Genomic DNA, 26,259 nt, shown 5'->3' with positions numbered 1-26,259 from the left:
CCTGGAAAGCGAACAGTAACCAAAAAGGCAACATGAGTGAACACCTCCTCTGTGGAAACCATATCACTCCTGCTCTTTCTCTCTTCCACCCTCTCCCACTCCCCAGCTTGAGTTTCCATGCAGTGGTTTTCTGCTGACTCTGAACTATGCTGATTGCATGCTTTCATGGCAGGTGTACCTGGACCTCTAGGAAGGAAAGGTAGGAATGTCCTGGCCAGATGGTAGCAGCTACACCTGTTCGGCCGTTGACCACTAACATGTAAATAACATATGTGGTGTTTCGTTGTCCCACCTTCCACATTTGAGCTCAAGTGGACATGAAATGCACACATCCCACAAGCAAATGTTATCCTCCTTTCTCCTGGCTCCAGAATTATGGAGTCTTTGATAAGAGAGAAAAGAAGGAGAAAGAAAGAAGGAACTAGGAAAGACTGAAAGCTGAAAAGGAATAATGTCAGTTGACATCTGCCCTTAACAACCAGAGGAGAAGTGTAGTGGGTGAGGCAGGGAGGCCTGGAAGCCCATAGAGAGCTGGGTCCAGCCTATTTAAAGGAAAGGCTCTTTGGTCCCTGGATCATGCATGGGCAGCACCCGTTGCTGTCCCCAGAGGTTCCCAGGCCCATGACACAGCAGCCCGGTGGAGAAAGGGCAGCCTGGGACTCACCCCACTCTGCAGCTCCTGGCTCCTCTTGGCGTGCTCCATCTGGGAACTGTCGGCCACACTGGTAAACTTCAGCTCGTCCACCCTCTGCCTGTAGTTTTTCTGTTTCCAAAGAAAAGGGACCCCATAGCATTAGGATCGGGCTGTCCCCACCATCACACACATGCATACACACGCATACCTTCTGTGACCCAAGCATTTCCCCAGGGGGGATGCTCCAGCTGGTCCTATAGCTTAAAGAGGACCATGCACACCTGAGACTTCCAGCCCTGGTGAGCTTGTTTGAGTTGCTACTACTGAATGGGGACTGGAATTTTCCCTTCTGTGAATGCTGTATGTTACCATGAGCCCTGGGATGGAGCCGTTTTATAAACCTAGATCTGACATAGGAGAGCGAGGTGGAGGGAACTTGGACTTTACAACCATGAATCCCAAGGTCCAAATCTCCCCTCTACCTATTTGGCTTCACGGCCTTGGGCACATCACTGGATCACCGGAGCCACTCGGGCTTGGACTGTACAGTGTGGAAAACAATAGAAGCTGCTTCACTGAGGGTGGTGCGGAGGCTTCCATGCCACACTTGCCACGAGTCGAGTCCCTGGGCAGAGTAAGTGTTCACTATGCTCGCCATCACTGTTATTCACGGTGCCGTCAGGATGACCCAGGAAGTATCAGCTCTAACGAAGGGCAACGCCAAGAGTCACATTCAGCAGGTGGGTGGCAAGGTGGGATTTGCCCTCCCAGCTCTCCGTGTTCCAGATCACTGGGCTTGTCTTCATCATGTTGCCATCTCACAGCCACCATGCAACTGGCAAAATTTGAATGTGCTAATTCTGTCCCCCCACGGGGACTTCTTGTCCTTCCTGGAGGCTGGTTCCTCTGGCTTTTCCGTTGGAGTTGCCAGAGTTGATGGGAAAGGAGGCTGCTGAGAATGGCTTATGGAACACGTGGTAGGGAGATCAGAGACGAGCAGAGCCCCCAGTGCTGTCAGCAAGAGAGTTGTCGATACTAGTCAAACCCAAAATAGGGATTGGAATATGGAAAACTCCAAAATTTCTTCCCTTCGGGAAAAAAATGAATCTGCAAAAAATATTCCAAAGAGACTTGTACTTTTTCTTTCTCATTCCAGTGTGTTGAATGGGAAAACTCCTTCCCTACGTAATTGAAGGAAGTCACAGTGCCCCTCCCATGGCTGGAAATTCCCGGGCATCCCAGCCTCTGCATTGGTCAAATCCTAAGTGTGTAGGGAGGTACCAAGAACCCACTCTGCCCAGGGCAGAGCAGGGACATGAAAAAGGCAAAGGAAATGATACCTTCTTGCCCCTTGAGGAGCATGAAAATTAGTCAGTATAGGAAGTGAGACAGCAACGGGCATTCCTAAGGCAGAAGGTCCCCTTACTGCACCCCATCCAAGTCAAATGGGGTTCGGCTTGCTCCACCTGGATTTCAGTTGGTCTCAGAGAAGTTAAGTAATGAGAACCCTCCTTATTTATGCACTCTAACTTTCAATGTGTTTCTGTCTGAGAGAAGGATGCGTACAGTTGAAAAATGAGAATAAATTACAAAACGTGTTTGGGGGATTCAATTTTGTTTAATAGTCCAGAGCTGGGGCATTGGACCAAAATACTGGGTACAGATCCCAGCCCTGCCACTTACTGAAATGTGGTTTTGTCTCTCACCTTTCGCAAATGTAAAATGGGGCTATTAATAGAATACTACTAGTGTCTACTCACATAGCAATAGTAAATGTGAGCGACAAATGAACAATAGGTATGCAATGCACTCAAAGTCATCAATGAATGATAGCAGTGGTTACATAATTATTACCAGTCCATAAATGGCAGCTGTTATCGTCACTATTATTACCTTATGCGAGAGAAATGCCAACCCAGCCTTCCTGGCACCGAAATAAGAAACCCCTTTGAAGATCCCAAACAGAGCTCCCACAATAGTCCCATTTCCAAACGAAATGTCCTTCAAAAGTCCTCCTCTGCCTGCTGCCAACGCCAGCTCTACACGGTATAAAGAGAAGCACAGGCTTGGAGCCACGGGGACTTTGTAGAGCATCCTTTCCAACGTTCTCATTTTTATAAGAGAGAAAGAGGATCGGCAGTGTTGAGTGACTTGCCCGAAGTCTGCAGTGAGTTTAAGGCACACGCACCATGAGAATGCCGACCTCCAAACACCAGATTCTCTGATTCAGAAGGAATCACACACTTCTTACACAATAAACGTGTTTCCTACGTGACTAACTGTATATCACAACCGTTCTGAAGGAGGCTTTGGATCCAACTCCTACTTTTAGTTGGCTTCTTACAAATGCCTCCCCGGGAAGCTTAAGGGTATGAAAGTTAGTTCAGGGTGTGCTATGCATGCAAAATGAAGACGTGCTCTTCTGAGTCTCACTCAAAATAAGCCTGGGGATGGGGGAGGAATCAGAGGGAAAGGTGGCTCTCTCGGTGGTGACTTGGGCTGAGAGAGACTAGAAGCTGGGGGCCTGGGCTCAGGTTACCTCGCTGACCAGCTGCCCAGCCTTCTTGGCCTGCTCCAAAGTGAGGCTGCCTTCCGTCAGCCACCCAACGCCTTTCATCCACGAGAGGTCGGCCTTGTACTGCAGCTGCAAGAGAAAAACCAAGCTCTAATCAGACACGTGGATGCGGATGGGGCAAAGTTAACGGGCGAGTTAGGAAAGCCCTCGATCCTGTATCTGTCTCTGTGGAAGAGCTGCTCTCCGCTCCGTTATAGTCCGGCAGAACTCTGCTTGGGGGTGAAGCCACTGGCTCACCTTGTAATCAGAAGAGGCTGTTCTACCTTAACTCTGAAACACCTCACTGCCTTACCAAAAAGAGGGATTTTCAGACTTTTTGCCTAAGGATCTTATCTGCCAACCTGCTACACTTCCCAGATGTACTTTTCAACATTTACCAGATTTACCATTTTCAACACTTGCTTCCTCTTTGCTCATCCCGTTACCGACACATCTTGACTTTCGCAATAGCTCTGAGCCCCAATCCTCCACCCTCTAGTCTCCACTGTCTTGACTCATTCTCTATCTCTACCTCCCCATCCATCCTCCCTGGGCCTGGCACATCTCCAGAAATTCTTCTTAGTCCTCTGAGTCACCTAATAGACTCATGCACAGGTTCTAAATCACTCTGAAATTGTCACTGTATCCAGTTGCAAGAGATGCGTGGGGAGAACTGGCAAAGGGCCAGGGCTCACCTCACTCTGCAGCCCATAGGCTTTCTTGGCCCAGCAAGTCTTCATATCTTCAGGCAGCACGGTGTATCCATGCAGTTTCTTCCTGTAGCCCCGGTCACTGGCCAGAGCTTGGGCCTTCTTAGCGTGCCTCATGTTGACCATGTCCATGGGCAGGTGAAAGTGGGTCTTACTCTTTTCGAAGCCTTTCTTGTATTCAACCTTGAACGCACCAAAACACGCTGTGTTACGTGAAGCCTGCCTTGGCAGGAGTGATGTGAAAACACCGGAAAGCAGGCCAGGTTTCCATGAGGAACTGGCACTCTGGACAATGGCACCTGTCTGTCCAAAGGATGTGACCCAAGTCTTGGCTCTGTAAGGTGGTGGCACCTGGAAACTGAGGTCTCACACTACTTTGTCTCTGGGAGGAATGCCTCCTAACTCTTTTTCCTCAGTTGCTCCAGGAAGAGAACGCTCTACCCCTGGTTTCTGTAGAAACTTTAAGAGGCAAAATAACAAAGCTTGGGCTCCAGGGCCAGCCAAGCTTGAGTTCAGATCTGATCAGCCCTTTGTCAGCTAGATGACCTCTAGAAAGTCACATTACCTCGCTAATGGCTCATTTTCCTTGGAGGGCTATTGTGATAAGTAAACAAAAGAGTAGCTCAAACCCACTTAGTGCAGGGATGGCATAGAGCAAACACTTGATAAATGTTAGCAATGAGGATGGATGACGTGATGACGGTGGTGATGGTGTTTCTGGTGATATGGTGATAGTGATGGTGGTATGGTGATGGTGTGATGGTGAGGAGAGGTAGTACAGCAGAAGCAGCACGGTGCCAGTAAGTAAGAGTTCTAGGGTCTAATTCTCCACTCCTCCACCACTACCACGGACTACTATATGACTTTGGGCAAGTCCATCCTTTTTGGCCCCATTTGCTCCAACTGCAAATGGGAAACACCAATTTGTTCTCTGTCTAAACTGAAGCCAAATGCTTCATGACTCTGCACATCATAGGGCTTGTTCTGTAGGCACGACCACAAGGGTGACCCAGATGCCAACACTCTTATTCTATTTCAAGCCCTGGGTCCTTCATGACTCATTAGGTAATTATATCTGACTGCATCATCAGAGCGGCATAAGCTGACCTCACAGCGTAGAGCAGGCCCTCGTAAAGCAGAAAACCAATGCCCGTGCTTCCTTTCTGCCTGTTCGGCATTGACAACGAAGTCTTAATTAGAAACCAAGTCTGACCTTCTGGCAGAACTTTCCTTCCCCAAAGGCTTCTGGTAAGTGACATTTACCAAGGTTAACCTCCAGCCATTACAGTTGTTTACAAGCAGTGTCATTCTGAGTGGTTGGAGCCTGGATGCCCCAGTTGGTGGCTAAACATTTTGAATATCGTGTGTGTTCGGACGAGAGGATTCATCCAGGACATCACCTCAATAAACAGGATGCCTCCTGTCTAACTCTCCCAGTAGAATTAAGCTCCATTAGGGAGGAACCAGTTATGTGCTGTTTGTTCTTACGGCCCCAGTGTCTCACACCGTATCTCACGCAGAGTAGTTGTTTAGTAAACACCCGCAGAGTGAATAGATGTGGCCGATCGTCTTGTACCGTGAACAGTAGATGACGGTCCCCGACCACATGCTTCTCATCTACTTTAAAAGAACAGTATCCTTTGCCAAAATAAAGAAAGAGAAAACACTTCTCATGTAAGCCAGGAAAGAAATTATAAGTGGAAGTGGAAAAAATAACAGTCTCCAGTGAAGCAGGCTGGGGGAAAACTTTCAGAGCAGCACAACTCTAAGTGAAGCTTTGGGGGGTAGAAAAGCATTTACCTCACTGCTCATCTTGGCAACCTGCAGGGAGTGCAGAAGCCTCGTGTCTGTAGTTCCCAGGACTTTGCCTTTTGCTTTTTCATAATCTTCTTTGTATTTAATCTTGAGAGAAAGAGGAAAGTCGACTGTGAGAGAGAAACTTTGCCATCTAAGGGGCTGTGGTTTAACAAGTGCAAGGGGAACAAATCTAAAAAAGCACCTCCCAGTCTTTCTCGAACCCAGTGGAAGATTAAAGTATAGCGATGTTTACAATGTTAACAGTCATTATTTTTTTCTGCGGGACCACTGACGTTTCACCGGAACAATTTCTTATGCATTTCTGAGTTAATGAGAGAAAACCTACGTTGCTAGCAAGCTCTCCGGAGGCTTTGGCGGCCAGCAGAGACATGGCATCCAGCTTCATCTCAAATCCCTTCCCCTTTGTCTTCTCCCAGCCTTCTTTGTACTTAACCTGACAAACAAGAACGCAGGTGAATGGGAGTCGCTATCCAGAGTCCTGCCAAAAGTTGAACAGAATTTTGTTTTTTCAATAACAAAGTCTTCTTCTGTTTACAGACCAGAATTTTGGCTGTTATCAAAGTGATAACATCAATTATTAACACGGTTGATTCCCTCACTATAGGGTCATGCGGGGCAGTGCTAATGGGAGGGGGCAAAGAGAAGACCCATGGGTTCATCCTAGCGCTGTTGTTTCCTGATCATGTGACCTTGGACAAATCACTTTACCTCTTTGGGCCTCAGTTTACCATTTGAAAAACCAATACTATATTATCTGTCTCAGGGTGGCTGTGAGAATAAATTGTATACACGAAAACAGATAACCTAAGCACGTAAGGTGCAACACGGATGTAAGTTATTATTATTGCCATGGTAGTAACACCTGACTCTCTCTATCTGATACCAAAGCCCAGGCCACCAACTGTGTCTCTGTAGTAAATGCCTCCAAGGGGTTATAACAACTGAATAATTCCATATGTAAAGTGCCTATCCCAATGCCCAGCACAGAATAAGCATATGGAAAAGGTTATTCCTTCTTATTTATTTTGTTTTATTGAAGTATAATTAATTTACGATGTTGTGCCAGTTTCAAGTGTACAGAAAAGTGATTTAGATGTGTATATGTGTGTGTGTGTGTGTGTGTGTGTGTATTCTTTTCCATTATGGGTTATTACAAGATATTGAGTACAGTTCCCTGTGCTATACAGTAGGCCCCTGCTGTTTGCCTATCCTATATATAGTCGTGTGTATATATGTTAATCCCAAACTCCTAATTGATCTCTCCCCATCCAAGGTTAGTTCCTTTTTACGTTCTCCTGCCCTACGAATCCCATCTAGAATGAGAAGCCTAATCACAGCCTAGTTGTGACTCCCGGAAGCATCTGGTGATTAAGATGGGTTTTCTTAAAACTTAAATTTTACCCACACAGCAAAGCACCAGCTAGAAGTCATCAGCATGATGATGATACTGATGATGAGGTGTGTGTGTGGGGGGGTATCCCAGCACATATCATACATGTACATATACAGTGAGAATTCAATTGCTATGATCCATTGAGCCCCGTGAACTACCACATGCCATGAGACACCAAATTCAAAATTATAACCTGATGGGCGCCTCTGATGAACCTCTCCATGGACAGAATAGCCCCTGGTCCCTGTTTTGCTGGACCATCCTTGCATCTTCATTTCCACGTCTGTGCGTAACCCTCACCCCGATCTCACCGATGCTGCCTGCTTACCTCACTAAACAATTCGGCATTGGTTCTGGCCTTCACCAGCTGAGGTACATCCTGTGGCAATGTGTAATTCAACTTATTTTTCTCATAGTCAGCACGGTAATTCACCTGTTGGATTTAAAATAAACCTGCAGGGTAACTGCATGTTTTTTACATGGGCAGAAGGAGAACTTTGGAGAGAACACTCTCTTTTTCACTTTCTTTTTGTAGGCCTGTAGCCGAGAAGGAGTTTCCGGAAAAGGCCTTTTACAAGGAAGCCTGTAATTTTAGGAGTGTTTTAAATTAACAGATTGAAGACCAAATGAAAAGTCAGACAACTCAAAGGCATGCTCAAAGTTATAAGTTTGCAAAAGATTTCCCTGTGGCTACCTCACCCACTGTTCTCTGAAGCACTTGAGGGTATGAAACTTATTTTTTTAACTTGGGGCAGTTCTGAACCTCTTGCTATGTGCAGGGTAGATACTCAAAGAGTAATTATCTAATGCCTGCCCCCATTGGAAAAAAGTCATCTTAAATCACACACAAGAACAGCCAACCAGACATTATATGATTCTCAGTGGAAGAACACAGCATCATCTGAGAAGCAGTCTTGCCCCCAAATTAAACCTGAACCTGATCAAACCTATAGATCCAACCACTATGTTACAGGCATTTGGAGGCCAGAGGAATACATGAAGTCCACAATGGGATGCAGTCAGCAAAGCTCAGATGTGGGAAGTGTTATAGGACAAACAGTTCAAGTTCTTCAACAAACAACTTGCAAGAAAAGAAAAGTGATAAAGAGGAAAACTTCAAGATGAAAAGAGTCTTGAAGACATATCAACCAATCACAAAGTGTGGACCTTATTTGGAGCCTGATTCAGACAAACTGTAAAAAACAATTATAACCTTATGAGACAATTGGAATGCTGAATGCCACCTGGACGTTGGTGATGTTAAGAATTGTTGTTAGTTTTTTGGTGTGATATATTAAAATTGCATAAATACATTTTAAATTATTTTTATCTTTTAGAGATTCATACTAAAATATGTATAGATTAAATTATACAATACTTAGGATTTTCTTCAAAATAATATGGCGGGGGGAAGTGGATGGGCATATAGAAGCAAGACTGGCCATGAGTTAATAGTAGTTGAGCTGAGTGATGGGTACCTGGTGATTCATTATGACATTCTTTCTACTTTTGAATGTATTTGAAATTTTGTATAATAAAACATTTAAATCAAAGAGAGTCATCTCATGGTTGTACTAGGACACATGTCACCATCAATGAAAGTCAAATCTTTGGGGAACCAGATATCCAGACCCTGCAAAGCAATTACAAGTCCCCCATATCCAGCTGGGCAGGGGCAGGTCACTTACATGACTCAGTTGCTGGGCGTTGATTTTGGCTTGAACAATCTGAGGGGTGTTGGTCACAGAGCTGTACTTCAGCTTGTCAATGCTTTGCCTGTAGTTGACCTGGGTAAGAAGAGGCAAAGAGACACAAGAAGTCATTTGTACTTTTCTCTAAGATTTACTTAGCTCCCTCCCGTGCAGCCCTACAGAGCCATGATTCTCAAATCAGCAGAGAAAGAATCAGATTCCATTTGGAGACCAAAAGACACTCCAAGCCAACAGACGGAAAAACAGTCCACTGAGGACTGAGTGACTTGAACAGGCAGCTCATAGAAGAGGTCAACTAAATGGCTGGTGAACGGAGGAAAATGTGTTCATCCACATCGTTAAATCAGAGAAAGGTGTTTTAAAACCTACAGGCTCCCGGCTAGGCCCTTTAGTCAACTAGGCTTTCGCTCTGTTTGCAGCAGTCAGATCACCATCAAACACCCCATGCATGGTCTTCATGACTCTGTTTAATTGTCCAAAGCCCAGGGCCTCTCCCAGTATCCCACACAGTGTGGCAGCTTCTTTAGGCCTAGCTTCTGCCTAAGATCTCCATACCCCTTCCCTGCATCCCCATTAGCTATTGCCAACTCTGTCCACACCTCCACCTACTGCCTCTGGCCATACTCCTCTGGCAGCTGGCTCTGCCCTCACAGGGGTAGCACTGCAGCCAGCACTGTACTTTCCTACCGTTTTCTCTCTGTCTAAACTAGACTCTGATGTCTTTGCCATTCTATCTGACTGCTGTCACCTCCCTGGGTGACAGCCCACCCCAGTGAGTCACAGACCACTAGCTGGATGGCACTAGGCTGGCACTAGTCAGTGTTTGGCCTCATTGTTGGGGAAGTAGCAAGGAGTGGTGGGGACTGGGGCGAAGGGCAGCAGCTACCACTCAGCTGTCGGAGATGGCAATCCTGCATCAAAGTGGGGTTCAGAGTAGACAGTCCAATTACTCCAAAGAAACCTGAAATCTATATTATTATGTAAATTCTTACACTTTTTAAATGCTGGAAAATGGGTTCAATATTATAATAATGGGTTCAAAAATAGTTCAATATTTTAAAACCCAGTGACCCAAGTGAAACAGACCCAAGGACCAGTTGATACTGCATCTCTTCCTTGTATTCAGTCCATTCTTGCCTGTCCCAACATCAGCTAATAATAATTATGGCTAAAAAATAGCACTTACTATGTGCCTGGCACTATTTCAAGTGCTTTACACATATTGATGCATCTAATCTTCCCAACCGCTCTGTGGGTGGGCACTGTTATTATCCCTACCTCACACCATGAAAACAGGCACAGAGACCTGAAGTGACTTGCTCAAGGTCACCCAGCTAGTGTCAGAGTTAGGTTTTAAATCCCAGCAGTTGGCCTCCCAAAGTGGCTCCCAGTCTACACACTATAAATGTGGTTTGCCAAAGCTGGTGTGCTTGGAACTGTTACTTGTTATCTTACAGATGGGCCGGGTGTTCCCTATAGCCAGAGCTAACTTTGTTTAGAGAGGGAAATGTATTCTGACTGACAAATTAGAAAAAAAAAAAAAAAAAAGACTTACAAATTAGCTTCTAGAACAAGATCTAGGAAAAGCAGAGTGTTCCAGATACTGGGCCACAGAGTCTTTTGTTGGATTTGGAGAAAAAGGACAGCATTGCTTCAAGCTTTTTAGTTAATTATTCAAGGAGAAAAGTTTTTGCACATTCTGAGTTTTGGACATGGGATATTTAAGAAAACTAGGAGGGCTTCCCTGGTGGCGCAGTGGTTGAGAGTCCGCCTGCCGATGCAGGGGACACGGGTTCGTGCCCCGGTCCGGGAAGATCCCACATGCCGCGGAGCGGCTGGGCCCGTGAGCCATGGCTGCTGAACCTGCTCATCTGGAGCCTGTGCTCCGCAACGGGAGAGGCCACAACAGTGAGAGGCCCGCGTACAGCAAAAAAAAAAAAAAAAAGAAAACTAGGAAATATGAAGTCATTTCAATCATTAATGAGATTATACTACAGTAGCTTCCTAATGCATTAAGTTAGAGGGAAAATTATCATCTCATAATAGAGTCTATTAGAATTCAGAATTATGCACGATAAAATGTCACAAAACTGTATTTTTTAAACGGCACATTCCTTCCTGATAATGTTACGTTAAGTATGTTGCAGAGTACAATTACTTTCCTCTGCAGGACATAATTAACACTCTGCATGATTAATTATATCTTTGCAACATCACGGATGCTTGGTCATTGCTTCAGTCTACTTTCTGAAAGGTCCCTTTGCTGAGGGTAGAGTCTCGTTTTTAATGCTATTAGTGTTTACAAAATCCATCTGAAGGGAATGCTCTCTAATGAAGGACCTGTGCTTGTTTATTTAAATTCATAGCTACTTGATCACCTTTAAGACTACCAGACAGAAATAGAGACCACAAATCTTCTTGTAAATGGATTCCCCAAACTTCCTGAATACTAAAGTCCCTTCATTAAAGGTGGTAAATTCAAATTCACACAGGAGCTGGGAAAATAAAGGAGATGAAGGTGATCAAAGCAGCTGCCACTCCTTGCCAGGCAATGGCTACCATGCAGGAACTAGGACCACAGTCCCTATGTGAACTCTCACAATTTCTACAGATTGGTTCAAAACCAATTTTTTTTCAACACTGTGTGGCCAAACAAAATACCTCTGCAGCCTGGGTCTGGCTCATGGGTTGCCAGTGTGGAAACTACTTCTGGTTCCAATTAATATTTCTAATCCAGTCTAGTTTAATTCACCTCTCCGACTTCCCCAGGAGAGCTGACTCTAGTCCAGGTGCCTGGTTTGATCCACTGTCTTATACAGACAAACGTAACAGCAAGTCATGTTATAGTGGGAATACAAAATTGTAGAGCGCTCTGTTTTGTTTGCGCTATGAAACATTTTTTCTAGAATTCTACTGTGAAAATTGGCATTCAAATTTTACAAGATGCACTTGATCCCTCCAGTTTCCCAGGTAATGTACGCAGCCAAAAGAGAAACTTGGCTTTGGTAGCCGAGTTTAACCTTGAATTTCATTAAGGTGAAATGAATAAGTCAACTCGAGAAAACTATCTGGGAAAAGGAAAAGCAAAATGTAGGCCCTTTATATTCTTCTACTTCCCATCCCCTGCTTTATCACACGTTTGATAAGCCCCTTTCATCCATCAAATTATCATTTGCCAATGACTGGCTTTCTTTGTCCTGTAAACTGTTAGACGCTGGAGATGCCCAGCTGAACCTGACACTGCTCCTACTCTGAGCAAAAGGGAAAGATGCAGAGACTGATCTACCAATAGCAAAGCCCAAGTCAACTGCTGAAGCTGTGCTGATCCCAAAGGAATGTGAAGGAAAGTAGCCCTGAGCATTCAATTAACATGTCGAACGATACATTAAATTATTGATTGATTGGAGATAACTTTCACTGACAACCATGATACCAACTCAGTTCTAAACCACCTTATGTACTTTTAAAATAGTAGATAACATTTACCTTTTTCTTTGTACATTTCTGTATTACCTAAATTTTCTGTAATAAACATGTAGTAAAATTCTTATAATTAGAAAACAACAAATGTAATTAATTATACATATTTCATTGGAGACAAGCCAAACTACAAATAAATAAAATCACTGCTGTAATAAATTAGTGATACATATTATTCCACCCATATTTCCCGAGCACTCCTGGGGAAAAAACTTAAGTCAATGTTACCATTTCCTCTCAACTTATAGCTATTTCAGTTTACTCCCTTTGGTCCTTAAACATACCACACTCCAAAACTTTAAAAAAAATCATCATTATTAGGGAATAATTACTTTCATGTGTCCAGCAGCAGACATAGTCCCCAAACTCTAAGAGGTGAAATGGAACCTCAGGATACTTTCAAGATGAAACCAGAGTTGTCCCCGCCTTATGTTGGAAATCTAAGAGTTTCCAAACGTGTATATATGGACTTCCTATCAGAAAAGAGTTCCCCTTTCTCAGTCCCTTCCATCTCCTCTGAACTGTTGTATCTTGTTTCTTTCCATCTTGCTGCCTAAGAATCACTCCACTGGGACTTCCCTGGTGGCTCGGATTCCCTAGGAATCCACCTGCAATGAAGGCGACACAGATTCGATCCCTGGTCCTGGAAGATCCCACAGGCCGCGGAGCAACTAAGCCTGTGCGCCACAACTACTGAGCCTGTGCTCTAGAGCCCGCGAGCCACAACTTCTGAAGCCCGAACGCCTAGAGCCTGTGCTCCGCAACAAGAGAAGCCACAGCAATGAGAAGCCTGCTCACCACAAGGAAGAGTAGACCCCGCTCACTGCAACTAGAGAAAGCCCGTGCACAGCAACGAAGACCCAAAGCAGCCAAAAAAAAGAATCACTCTACTGGAGGGAAGTGACAGGAATAAAGCAGAAAGGACTATTGGAAAAGGACATACATCTTTCAAGGGAAGCAGTTTCATTGTTGTCTGATAGGAAGGAGTAAGGGTGGCTGGGTAGTTGTAGTCGACAGCATTATGTTTGTAATTGGCCTTGTAGGCAATCTGAAACACAAAGAAAAAAACAAGAAAAGAGAAATTAGTCCCCTCTCTCTTTTGACCTTGTTTGAATGTCATAAAAGCATCTTTTAAAAATAACCAGAAACAAAATTAATTCAGTTTCATCACCTCGAAGGAAAATTAAATTATGTTCACACTTCTGTTTTTAATTAATTTGAATTCTTCTTCTTAATTAATCTAAAATTAGTTAATGTCATCTGTAGTACATTTATTTTATCTTTCTTATTAATCATGGAACCCCTTGTAGTTTTTTGTTAAAAAGAAGCATTTGCAGACAAGTATGTAACAAAAGAGCTTCTTGGCTAACCCCCAGAAAATCAATGAAAAGTCAAGAGTCTTCAGAGTATTTAAAAAAATTTTTAAAGGTCAAATTTGACATTCTCAAGTAAAGGAAATTTGACGTCTGTATGTTTTAATAACGAAATCAGTTCCTTCTCAGTGTCCCTTACCTCCAAGATTTACAATTTGGCATTTGCAAACCTGTAAACTGAATTGACAAAGCCAAAGAGAGATTAACAGATCACATGCTGTTGGGAAAAGAGGGTCCTGATCTATTTTGTTATGCCAGTATCTTGAGCAGTGCCTGGATACAGGAAGTTTTCAATGAACACTAAGATTGAATGAATGAATGAACCAACCAACCAATTCTAAATAAATCGCAATGCTTTGGAAATCTGAAGCATTTCACATGAGAATTATGCTCATCCATTTCTCTTTATCTCTCAGAAACTGAAGTTTTTCTCACACTGGATCAATCACGATAGATCTAAGTACTCTTCAAAGCAGAGAAAGTTGCGTTTAATAAATTGAAGCTTTTAAAATTTTTCAAAGATTTTTTTACCTCGCCTTGGTTGCACTGATTAACATTTACAAACTCTTTTGGGTCAATCTTTACACAACAAAACACTGATTTTTTTAAAAAGGAGGTTGAAAAAGAATTGGCTGAATTCCTTGTGCCCCCACCACTCTCCACACCAACAGACTCCCAGGACCTGCAGGCCCTTCACAACAGGACTCACGTTGCTTGCCAGGCTTCCAACTTTCAGAGCGTGGAGCATCCGTCTGTCCATCCCAACTCCTTCATAGTGGCCTCTCATGTGGTTCTGGTAGTTTTCTTTATATTTATTCTACATGGGAACACAGAACCGTCAACAAAAGCATTCTCTCCCCAACTCGTTGAAGATAAACTACTCATCTGAATGCACTAATCCAAAACATAAATGATTAAATAGAACCTATTTAAGTATTCAGTGTGTCTCTGAATTAAAAATAAGACAAACTTAAAAAAAAATAACTTAAAATTCAAGAAGTTGGGGTGAGACAAGCACACAAGAAAACATAAGATCTGATGCACCCAGACGGCACAAAACGGACCTGATTTTTTTTTTTTTTTTTTTAACATTTCCAGTTGTAAATATACCAGATTTTTCCAATGTGAAAACCCATTGCACAGGTGTGGAGCTTTCCAAGGACAAGCACTGATCGTACAGGGGCTGCATGCAAGCCCCATGCTGGGGGCTAGTACACATCACTGCATGCTATTACCTCCAGTTCTAAGTATATGAGGAATAAAACCCCAGCTTTGCCAAAATCTGTGACGTATACATGACACATTGGTCACTACCGCAACCATGTGACATAACGATGTTATGTCCCAAGTGCAGCTTACCAAACAAAGAACAAAACAGGAGGACAAGAAGTCATAAATAAGAAAAGGTGGGTAGCTTCTAATGAAGCTACATTAAAATCACCTCCCCTGGGAGGCCATGGAGTTTCCAGGCACTGAGAGTAGTCCAACAGAATACTATTACTCTGCATCAGACACAGTTCTACTCATCTCTGGCGCTCTAGGAGGAGGAAGGAATTATTATCATTCCCATTTTACAGAGGGCAAAATGGCTCCAAGAACTTAACGTGCCCGAAGTCGGTCACTTGGCTAATTGTGGAGCCAGGTCCGTCAGCTCCAAAGCTGGTGCTCTTAACCATGACATTTATGCAGAAGACATTCCTTACTGAGCCTCACGAAGTCCCAAGTGATTTTAAATTCTACTGTTATATGCAGCTAAGCAGAAGTAAAATCTAATAAGAACCTGCAGTATAAAAAAACAAACAAAAAAACCAACTAATACTAAACTTTCTTTGGGTTATTTGTATGGAAATATGTTAATATAAATGTTTCAGACATTACATGAAATTTCTAAAAAACTTATATGTTCTGGTATAATGTTATAAGTCATAATTCTAGTTATTACTTTAAAATGTATATCTCAGAAATAACTAAATTTCCTTGTCAATTGCATTATTACGAACTTTCATCAAATCTTTAACCGTGGTCATTTTTAAGTCTTTTGCCATTTACAGACAGTTCTGGGTGTACTCTGATGTTTTCACAAAAATGTTCCTATAAAAGGGTTTCATCTTCAAGGAATTCATGGAAAAGACTCTGACACGTACAGGTCTCTGGTAATTGACTATACTGCTGAACTGAATGAATAAGCATTTTCAGAACTCTAATGGAAAACTGATGAATTCATAAAAGTGCTAACAAAAGATCAAGATGAAAAAAAATTAATTACATGGGACTGAGTGAACTAATGAGGATGATTATAATTTTTGTGACTTTCTGTTTGAATTAAAAAAAAAATCTCACAAGGACTCAGAGGAAAAAATATACAAATCAATCTCCACTGCAAAGTAAAGGAGCTGTTGCAGTGGAGGATCCCTGGACTGAACGTCAATATCATGACATAGTATGAGCGTGTTTCGTGTTTGGTAATTGCAATCATTGTTGCTTTTGTTGTGGTCATCCATTTACAATGCTTGGTATCAGTTTATTTATCTCTTGTAAAAATAAAATACAATGTGTGTGTGTGAGTTGTGAAAAAAAATTGGAATTAGTAAAAATGAGGGCAACAACAACAACAAAAAAGAAGTAAAATCATATAAACTAGTCCTTGATGTTCTCAAGGATACATCCCCAGACTTTGAGAATTTCCAAATCTGCAAATGCCACTCCAGCATCTATCTGCTCACCTGTAAGATGGGGAACTAACACCTGGCTCCCTAGGTGACTGTGCAGGTTAACTGAGATCTTGTACTAATTTAAGAAGCACAAAGTCAAGTTGAGAGGGGACGTTGCATGCTCAGCCAGGCTCCCTCACCAGCATTCACCAGTAGGAGCCAGATACTACTATACACGAAGGATGCAAGAGGACAAGTACAGCCCTGAGGGCTCAAGGTCAAGTGCATGCCAGGGGATTTAACACTCCATGGACCAGCCCCAGCAGGCAATCTCTATCAAAACTCATAGTATTTGTGCCTAAGATGCCATGCTTCTCCAAGACACCCAGATACATTCACGTAGACTGTCTCTTAGGAGACCTAGAAATTAAGGTCGTTAAAAAAAAAAGCCCAAACAGACGTGTAGGCATTAAAACCTCAAATCACTGGTGAATTCTGAGATCTTGCTCACATTCCTGAATTGAGGTGTTTCACAGTAGTTGATACTACGACCTTTACTACTTTCCAGATCCTTCTTATACTCCACCTTGGAAACCAAAACACCAGATGCACAAGAGAACCAAACCCGAAGTCACTCTTGAAAATGTCACCAGGACTCGACTTGGGATATTTTTAGAAAACTTTCAACCCAAGATTTTAAAATACCAGGCATAGGATACTGTAGGTTAACAATATGTGTTTTCCTTTCAAATAGTGATAAGTAAATAATCAGTTTGGTTCTGAATATTAAAAATATACAGCCCCTTTCAAGAGTAAATACTTTAAGATTTCATATAGCTCAAAAAAAATGGCAAAATGGTTTTAGATATCCAGACAGTGGATACTCTTGCGGACAGGTATCTGGACTTCTGGTCATGTCCTGTTTCTTGATCTGGGTGCTAATTACACAGACGTGTCCACGTGTGGAAATTCTTCCTGTTGTACACTTATGATATATGCACTTCTCTGTATGTATACTTAAGTAGAATTTAACCAAAAAAGTTACTTTACAAAAGAGTGTAATAAATGAGACCACTCATAGATGCAAAGTGTCTTCTAATTTTAAATGGCTAGTTGAGCTCCCTGGGTAGCTAGATATAAGATGTGAGGCCACAGTTACTAAATATACTCCAAGTCATCCCAGGTAGCTGGAGAAGGCAGCTGAAGGGTGGTTCCCATTAATAGAGGCCTGGCTGGTTTGTCTTACTAGATAAACATAAGAGCAAAAGGAAATGGAAGGTTCCCTTGTGACCGCTTACCAAAGGAAATGCAACTTGTTATCATATCTTATAAAACATTTGGTGGGAATATGACTTTTAAAGTATGCAAGATGCGGGCTTCCCTGGTGGCGCGGTGGTTGAGAGTCCGACTGCCGATGCAGGGGACACAGGTTCGTGCCCCGGTCCGGGAAGATCCCATGTGCCGCGGAGCGGCTGGGCCCGTGAGCCATGGCCGCTGAGCCTGCGCATCCGGAGCCTGTGCTCCGCAACGGGAGAGGCCACAACAGTGAGAGGCCCGCGTACCACACAAAAAAATAAATAAATAAATTAAGTATGCAAGATGCATTGTAATGCTTACAATATGATGTAAAATTTAAAAAGTACACAAAACTGTATATACGTTGAATTCTAATTCTACAAATGTATGTTTTTATATTCGTATATTAGTTTATGATATATTCACATAGAAAGAGGTCAAAATGGTAACAATGTTATTCCTGGGTAGAACTACATTATCAGCGGTCTGGTTCTAGTTCTGTCCCTAAAAGTCTATCTGAACCAGAACAAGACACTTTACTTTTCCAAGCCTATGACAAAGCGAGGGCCTAGAGATTGCAAAGATCCCATCTAGATCTAATGGTCTCTGAGTCAAAAGCAAGGTTCAGCAAACTTTTTCTGTAAATGACCAGACAGAAAATATTTGCCCCTTCGCGGAACATCCCATCTTTATATCAACTCTTGTAGCTTGAAAGCAGCCATAGATAATATGATGTGTTTCAATAAAACTTTATTTATAAAAACAGGCTGTGGGCTGGATTTGGCACTCAGGCCATAGTTTGCTGACCTCTGGCCTACAGCATCAGAATCATGTGGAATATTTGTTTAAAATGCAGGTTCCAAGGGCTCGGCACCCATCTACTACTTCAAAGTATCTGAGGTTGCTGACGAGGCCCAGGAAATGTCACCCTTGTGATTCTGAGCAATTAGAGCACCACAGGTTAAGGAACACTTTGGGGTAAAAGACTGACTCTTAGGGGTTAGAGAAGAAAAATGTTTTAGGAAATTTGCATATCCTTTTCTGAGTTTCAGATAACTTGCTAGGTGAGTCCTATGAATAGCCTGCCAAGAGGCTGACAACTCAAATGCCTGCAGGGTCCTGACAGGCAATGCAAACAGAGAAGCTGCTATGAAGAAACTCCAGGACTTAAAAAGGATGTGGGGAGCTAGAGGGGAGATTTCCTTGCCAAACAGTCTTAGCAATTATAAAAATCGTAACCACTGGGTAGGCCAAACAAAACACAGTCTCTGGCAGCCAGGTCAGCCTCTAAGGCGAGGGGAATTCACATGGTACACACAACTTCTCAGAAACCTGACTACAATAATGAGAGAATGAAGGAGGTTCCACGTTCAAAACGCTCCCATCTTTGATTTCCGCTCTATAAGAATGACATATTGTTATAAAGCTTGTCTCCTCCAGTATTCTGGCAACTAGAAATGTATTGCTGGGAACTTGGGAATATTTATAGCCCTGTGAGAATTCTGGGAAGAAACTTTTGAATTATCAGAGAAGGATTTAATTAGTTTGATCCTAGGCTCTCTTGTGAATTGCTTTTTACGGACTATTCGTTCTTTGGGAACTGGTAACTCATGTGTAGTTTATGTGGTGTTACACGGAACTTTTCATTCTGGGGTCGCCCCTTCACTGTCTGTCGGAGATAAAGGAGGTGACAGCACACAGGTGAAAATGTCCCCGTACGTACCTCACTCACAAGCTTGTTCACGCTCTGAGCTCGCTTAAGAACCAGGTTGTCTTGGGCTGGGAGGGAATGATAGTGTGCAGCGCCCTTCATCTTATTGAAGTCCTGCCTGTATTTTATCTGAAAGAAGCACACAGAGCACCTGGAGTTGTGGTTTTCATGCTCCGTGAGAGAAGTTACTCTACGCTTACTTCACATTTAATGTCAACATTTATTTAATAGAATTTTCTGGAGGAAAAAATAATCACATGGGTTTTTCCTCCACTGAAGTCCATAAACCACTTAGCCCCTTTTATATTAACATTTTACTGCCCCCTTTCACATTTTTTACACTTTACATTCTAATTCTGCATGGAGAAAGGTCTCAAAATGATCATACCTAAAGGTATAATCCAAAACCCATTCTGCCCTTGGTTTTAACAATCATTTCTCATCCAGCCTCCAGTGATGAATGTGTCCTTTACTTCCCCTCTCAGGGCAAAGTGCACTCTTCTAAGGAAATGGGTAATAACTGAATAGTAACAAAGTAAAGGAGAAGGGCAAAGGGGGTATGAAATGAATGCCGGGCTTCTGATTATAGACCAAGTTCAAGTTGGTGTAAGATCTGCAGTGTGCTTGTCACTTTACCAAGTTTAATTATAGCTTCTCTTTCAAGGACTGCCAACTGGCTAACATTCTGCAAATAAAAATCATTTTATCAACTGGGTTACACCGAGTTTGATAATCATACGATTTATTTTAATCAGCTATTCCTCTGAAGTGCTCAATTTCTAAGATGGGTTATTTTGCAAAGACTCTCCTAACCCCAGCTTATCTAGCTGGACCGGTATGTGCACTTGCTTCAGCTGACTTCAAGTAAGTTGTGTGGCTTGTCCATGTCAATCTCCTTTGAAGCAGATAAATGTGACCTAACAGCATGAGCTAAAAATGCAGATGTCAGGAATTTGGATAGGAATTGAGGGCTAACATTCTGCTTTGACTCAGCCCTGATAAATTTAACTGTACATAGGTTTCAGTAAGCACAGCCTTCAAAGTCTCATTTCTCCTTCTTCTGTGGCTCTGTGGGTCACCCCAATGTGGCACTTACATCACTAGCGAGTTCGTTGGCTTTCTTGGCATTCTGATAAGCCGGGGTGATCATGGCCGGGAAGCTGCCCTTTCCTCTGCGCTCGCCATACTCTTCTGAGTAATCCTGCTGGGTCAATCAAAGAGTTTAATCAGTAATGCTCCCCTCCTGGAATGGGTGGGGGATTAGCAATGATCTCTCCTACAGCCTGTTCCCATGGAGGCCCGTCCACCTTGGAAATTCCTGTGATCACCCCTAAGAGCAGTAGCACGTGGTCGTTAAGGTGGTAGACACTAGAGGTAGACCCAGCACACAGTCAGCACTAAATAAATGGTAACTGTTATCATTAGCATCATCATTTCCATCAGACAAATCAAGATACTCTGTGAGTCTCCTAGGCGCATGTATTTTGGAGTATTCATTTCTTAAATGACACCCGGAAAGCCCTTCTGTCTTCCAGTAGTCTCGAATGCCACCGTTCTCAGGCCCCTTAGCAGATCTATGCAAAGACACCTTGATATTCCACATACCGTCTCCCGCAGTGATGGATTCATTTCATTTACCAAGAAAGATATATTATGTAACTATTTGAATTTTTGTAATTTGGCTGAAAAGACTTCACACTGCAATAAGATGATCTCAGCTGGGACCAAATGTATATTTCAGACTAAGTATTAACAATCTGAGTCTTAATTTCTTCCTTCCTCCTCCTCCCATCACCCAGGCTCTCCCACAAAGGAGAACCTTCTCTCTCACGGGACTGTCATCACGTTACTAGTGTAAAACTTCCCCAGCAACCAGAGGTACTTCAAGACTCCGTCAGATGCTACCTTCTGTCCAGGGAACTCCTCCCTCACTCCCAGCCCCACCCCAGGCAGAATCAGCTGCTTCCTCATCTGTGTTCCCACAAATCTGGAACAGCCCTTAGTGTGCCCCCTTGGGCTCATGACTGCATCTCTCTCCGGCCTCCTCCAAAGCAGGGGCCTTCCCTGCTCCAGCATCACGGTTCAGAGTCCAGCACACATACTCTCTTAAATGAAATAGTTGGGTCAAATTAGAATGTCCAGGCTTCCTTTTCATCCAATAATGACAACTGTTTAGCCTGGGTGCTCCTTTATGCTTGGCTGCCAGAATGTTCTGGGCCAAACGTAGTAAGTGAAAAAAATAATAACAACAAAGACCCTCAAATTCTTTGGTAACCTCCTTTTGCCCATTCTGCTTTACGGTTTGGAGTTGGCTTGTAGCTTCATTTTAACTTCTGTGCTTATATGAATATATATTGTGTATGTAAATCTTTTTGAGACCCTTAATCCTATTGGGGAGTTGACAGGTTATAAATAATAGATTACATGGTATAGTCCATTAACGTAAAAAACTACTCATTAAAAAGAAAAATGGGGACTTCCCTGGTGGCACAGTGGTTAAGAATCCGCCTGTCAATGCAGGGGACATGGGTTCGAGCCCTGGACTGGGAGGATCCCACATGCCGTGCATCAACTAAGCCCGTGCGCCACAACTACTGACGCCTGCGCGCGTACAGCCCATGCTCCGCAACAAGAGAAGCCACCACAACGAGAAGCCCGCGCACCGCAACGAAGGGTAGCCCCCGCTCCCCGCAACTAGAGAAAGCCCGCGCGCAGCAGCAAAGACCCAACGCAGCCAAAAATAAATAAATAAAATAAATTTATTAAAAAAAAAAGAAGAATGAATTGTTGGTCTTTTAGGCACTACAGATATTTATAGTGTATCTGAGTGTCCGCCTGCTTCTCTATCACTCCCTCCTACTCGCTCCCTGGTGAGTCACAGTAAATCACAGTGAAATGCCACAGGATGTGGAGTCCTCTTGCCTGACAGCTGCTGGCAGTGCTATCGAATGACACCCACTTTGATCCTTGTATTTGTTATTATCATGATTGGAAACTTCAATCAAAATGTCCTAGTAATCAAGGTTCCACTATGATACTATGAAGTTACATTTCATCACTGTGTATAGACAGGTCTAGATACACACATGAAATTATATGCGTGTGTTACAACTAGTGGCAGATAGGATAGTCCAAATTTAGAACAAAATACTTTTTGCTAAATATGGAAGCCAAATATTTTTTAAACTGACTTTTAAAAGTTGTCCTGAGCATTCTAAACAACATATTTACAACATGAAACGAATAAAAACGTATTTTCATTGAGTTTTAAGCACTGAGAGACCATTTAACTGACGTATCATGAAATTTAATAAAATGGCCTTTTAAATTCCAAACCAAACATTTTTGCTCAGATAGACATTTGCAAAAGGGTCAAAACCTATCTTCACATGCATTTTAAGTTTCACATGAATATATCCCCAATATAAGCAACTTGGCTTTCTGAAGAAGAGAAATAAGTTATTTGTTTCCTTTTATAAATTATGTATATTGAATGTCACATAGGTTGTAAAGTCTACCCAGTGCCAAAAAATTTAAACAACTGTCAAATTAAGAAAGAAATATCACCCAAGCCCACTGAATGCACCCTTCTGGTCACACGCTTGGTCTTCCAACATTGTTTACTTACAACCATGAAAAAATAATGTTCCCTTTTTCCCTTACAACACCTGTCTAGTACCAGAAAATCAGAGGGACGTGCAAATAAAATTAGCTGCAATTGTCACTCAACCTTTTTACATCCTGCCAAGATGTAGCTCATTTAAGAAGTGAAATTGAGGGCTTCCCTGGTGGCGCGGTGGTCGAGAGTCCGCCTGCCGATGCAGGGGACACGGGTTCATTCCCCAGTCCGGGAAGAACCCCTATGTCGTGGAGCGGCTGGGCCCGTGGGCCATGGCCGCTGAGCCTGTGCTCCGTAACGGGAGAGGCTACAGCAGTGAGAGGCCCGCGTACCGCAAAAAAAAAAAAAAAAAAAGAAGTGAAATTGAGAAAAAGGGTTACTTTCTCTGGCATATTGCTTTATTTAGCAACCTAGACAAGAAATTCATTTTCTAAGAAAATGAATGCTGCTACTCAGTGAAGTGCTCAATATTTTTCAAGACATGCATTTTGATCTCTTTTGTGCCTATGCAGTGACAGGCTAAACACACCCAGTCGTAGTCCTTGGGACTTTTCTTCAATGAATAGGTGAGGATGCTTTATTCCTGGCAAGCCCACCATTTTGATACAGGTCCTTTATTTTTAAAAAAGGAAAGAAAAAGTGCTTAGAATCTGTTTTCCTAAGCGAGTCAAGTTGAGCCCTGTGTAATTGTTTGTTTGCTACTTTCAGGCTTGGAAATTCCACCTCCCATAAATAGGGCAAAGAAAAATCACAGCCCAACCCCTGATTAAATGGTCATAGGTTGTGTCACAGGCTAGAGGGCTGCCAAACTGAGAAATGACCATCGAAAAGGGTCTCGCAGGATGTCATTTTATCACATACCTGGCCATACTGGTCCACATATTCCTTTGTCAATGTGCCCTCAGCTCCAGCCACTCCCTTCGTTTCTCCTTGATATTGTTGATGGTACCTCACCTATTTGAAGGGGAAGGATAAATTTAGCCTCTTACGCACAGGGGTCAGAACAGTAAAAATGAATGTCTTGTGGAATGTTCTTTTTCTGCTTGGATCTAGGGAATGTGTCTTAGACATAAAAGTACCTGATCATTGTCTTGGTAAAACTGATTGAAAACTATGTAGGAAAGCGACTTCCTGTATCCACGGTGCAAAACAAAACGGAGACAAGGAGACAGGAAGTTGGACTCGCCAGACCCAGGTAAATTTCTGCTTCCTTCCCTCCCATGCAAACATTGTCCTGGACACTTACATCACTTGCAAGCTCATTGGCTCTTCTGGCTATCTGATAAGCAGGCGTGGTCATAGCAGGAAAACTGCCTTTCCCTCTCTGTTGTTTATAGTCCTCTGTGTATCTCACCTGGAAAAGGAAAACAAATTTTGAATCACGTGCCACCATCCCACCATCTCCCGGGCAATCTGACTGAGAAGCCCTGCTCAGGGCTCCCATAGCGCCCTGCACATCTCCCGTCCCAGCTCTTACGCAATGTAGTTGGCTTAGAGCTTGATGGACCCTGTGTATCTCATTTACCATTTTATTCCCAATACCCAGCTCGCTGCCTGATACATGGAGATGCTCAATGTAGAATTCGACACATACTTGTGAGCACCTGCTGTGTACCAGGGGGTGAGGCCAGGCAGCGCAAGAAGGCTTCTGCCCTCAAGGAGCCGCCAGTCGAGTCTGGGAGATGAAAGGCTTCTCAACCCAAGTCAAGTGGAAGCCACTTGTTAAGCTGAACCTGGATTCAAGTGGGAAGTGCTTAAACTTCCCACTCAGAGCAATACTAAGTTTCCAGTCTTAGTATGCCGTGGAGCAACTGGGCTATGAAAAGGCAAAGGGAAGAAATTCTTCGGAAGTGATCTTCTACAATTTGCAGTGACAAGGAGAGACTTCTTTAAGATTAATCAGATATTCCTGGTTTGTTACTAATACCGTGTAAACTTTTCTCTCTAAGGAAAAGTTTTTGCAAGGTCTGTGCTGGCTGCCGAATCTGACTCGACCATCCTTGACCTTAGCAAGTTCTTCCTGGCCCCCGCACGGGATTGAGATGCCGCCTGCATTCTCCCTGCCTCTTCCTCCACGTAAGGAAAGAATGGGGAACCTTAAACGAGAATCACTGCATCTGGCCTCCATCATTTCTTACATCACTTTGAAGCTGTCCCGCCGCCTTGGCCCGGAGAAGCTCAGGGGTATCCACCACTGTGCTGAACCTGGAGATGTGTTCGTCATGCCCTCTCTTGTACTCCACCTGGTGAGGGGACAGCATAGAGTCAAGGTCGCACCCAACAGCCTTTGTAGGACCTCTCCTTGCGGCTGTCCTGAAGCTACACCATCGGGCAACACTCAACGCAAACATATGGCAAGTCTTTCAGTCTTTCTCGTTTGTTCTATGGGCTCCTCTCCAAAAAGCATCAATGCTCATGTGTTAAGTCCAAGAGAGTTCCAGGAACTTCTAAACGTTAACAAATATTCATTCATCTCCATAACAATCACATAAGGCAAGACTATGATTTTCCCCATTTGACTAAAGAGCAGCTGAGGAACAGAAAGGTTAAGTAATTGGCTCATGGTCCCACAGGTACTAAGTGAGAAAGCCAGGGTTCAAATCCCAACATTCCAGCTCTAAAATCTGAGCTCTTAACCAGCAAGTTGTGCTACTCTTCAGGAGGTTCCACCATCCACTTAATAAAAATCAGTGTCCTTAATGCTAACGCCACCACAAGAAATTATTTGGTCCAGTCTTGTGGTGAGCTACATGGTCTTCTCTCCATGTGATAGATGTGGCCCAACAAGGCACAGAGAGTGAATGATAGGGAAAAGATAAGAACATAGTTTTCTCCATAATATCACACTAAGGGTACCTACTGCCCCAAAGCACCCTCCTTTTGGATTTTATCTGAATCAATCCCAGGGGTTCACTAATGACAAACATCAGCGTAATCAATGGTGAATAAGCACTAAGACACTCACTTGGCTGGCCAGCTGGTTGGCTATCTTGGCCCTTTGATGAGCAGGTGTGATCATGGCTGGAAAGCTGCCCTTGCCCCGCTGTTCCTCAGGGTCTTCTGTGTACTCCTGCTGGTCAGACCAAGGTCAGCATGAGAACCAATATGAAATCCAATGAGAACGAATAAAACTGCAATAGCAAGCATCATCAGAACCAATGCAATTGGATGTATAAGATACTTGGAAAATATTTCAGTCACCTGGAATAAATTTGAAAATGTTATTCACTTGGTGATTTAAATAACACCTTCAAGGCTGAAGAAAGCATATTTCCCAGGTCAAAGGGTTTCTCCTTCAATGTTTATAT

The 26,259-nt window shown here is 43.1% G+C and overlaps 1 protein-coding gene across 1 annotated transcript in view; it reads right to left on the bottom strand.

The window, feature by feature from the left end:
* NRAP (nebulin related anchoring protein) overlaps window positions 1–26,259 on the bottom strand; it is a 75,115-nt gene that overhangs the window by 34,039 nt on the left and 14,817 nt on the right. Inside the window, 15 exon segments of the mRNA XM_060034029.1 lie at window positions 665–763; window positions 3,174–3,278; window positions 3,884–4,081; window positions 5,699–5,800; window positions 6,042–6,149; window positions 7,438–7,542; window positions 8,798–8,896; window positions 13,245–13,349; window positions 14,384–14,491; window positions 19,345–19,461; window positions 20,429–20,533; window positions 23,813–23,905; window positions 24,198–24,305; window positions 25,090–25,194; window positions 25,917–26,021. Coding sequence (XP_059890012.1) covers window positions 665–763; window positions 3,174–3,278; window positions 3,884–4,081; window positions 5,699–5,800; window positions 6,042–6,149; window positions 7,438–7,542; window positions 8,798–8,896; window positions 13,245–13,349; window positions 14,384–14,491; window positions 19,345–19,461; window positions 20,429–20,533; window positions 23,813–23,905; window positions 24,198–24,305; window positions 25,090–25,194; window positions 25,917–26,021 — 1,662 coding nt within the window.

Source organism: Delphinus delphis, chromosome 16 (assembly GCF_949987515.2).
Source record: "Delphinus delphis chromosome 16, mDelDel1.2, whole genome shotgun sequence".
NCBI classification, from domain to species: Eukaryota; Metazoa; Chordata; class Mammalia; order Artiodactyla; family Delphinidae; genus Delphinus; species Delphinus delphis.
The sequence above is the reverse complement of the archived record's forward strand: the minus strand, read 5'-3'. Positions and strand labels throughout refer to the sequence as shown.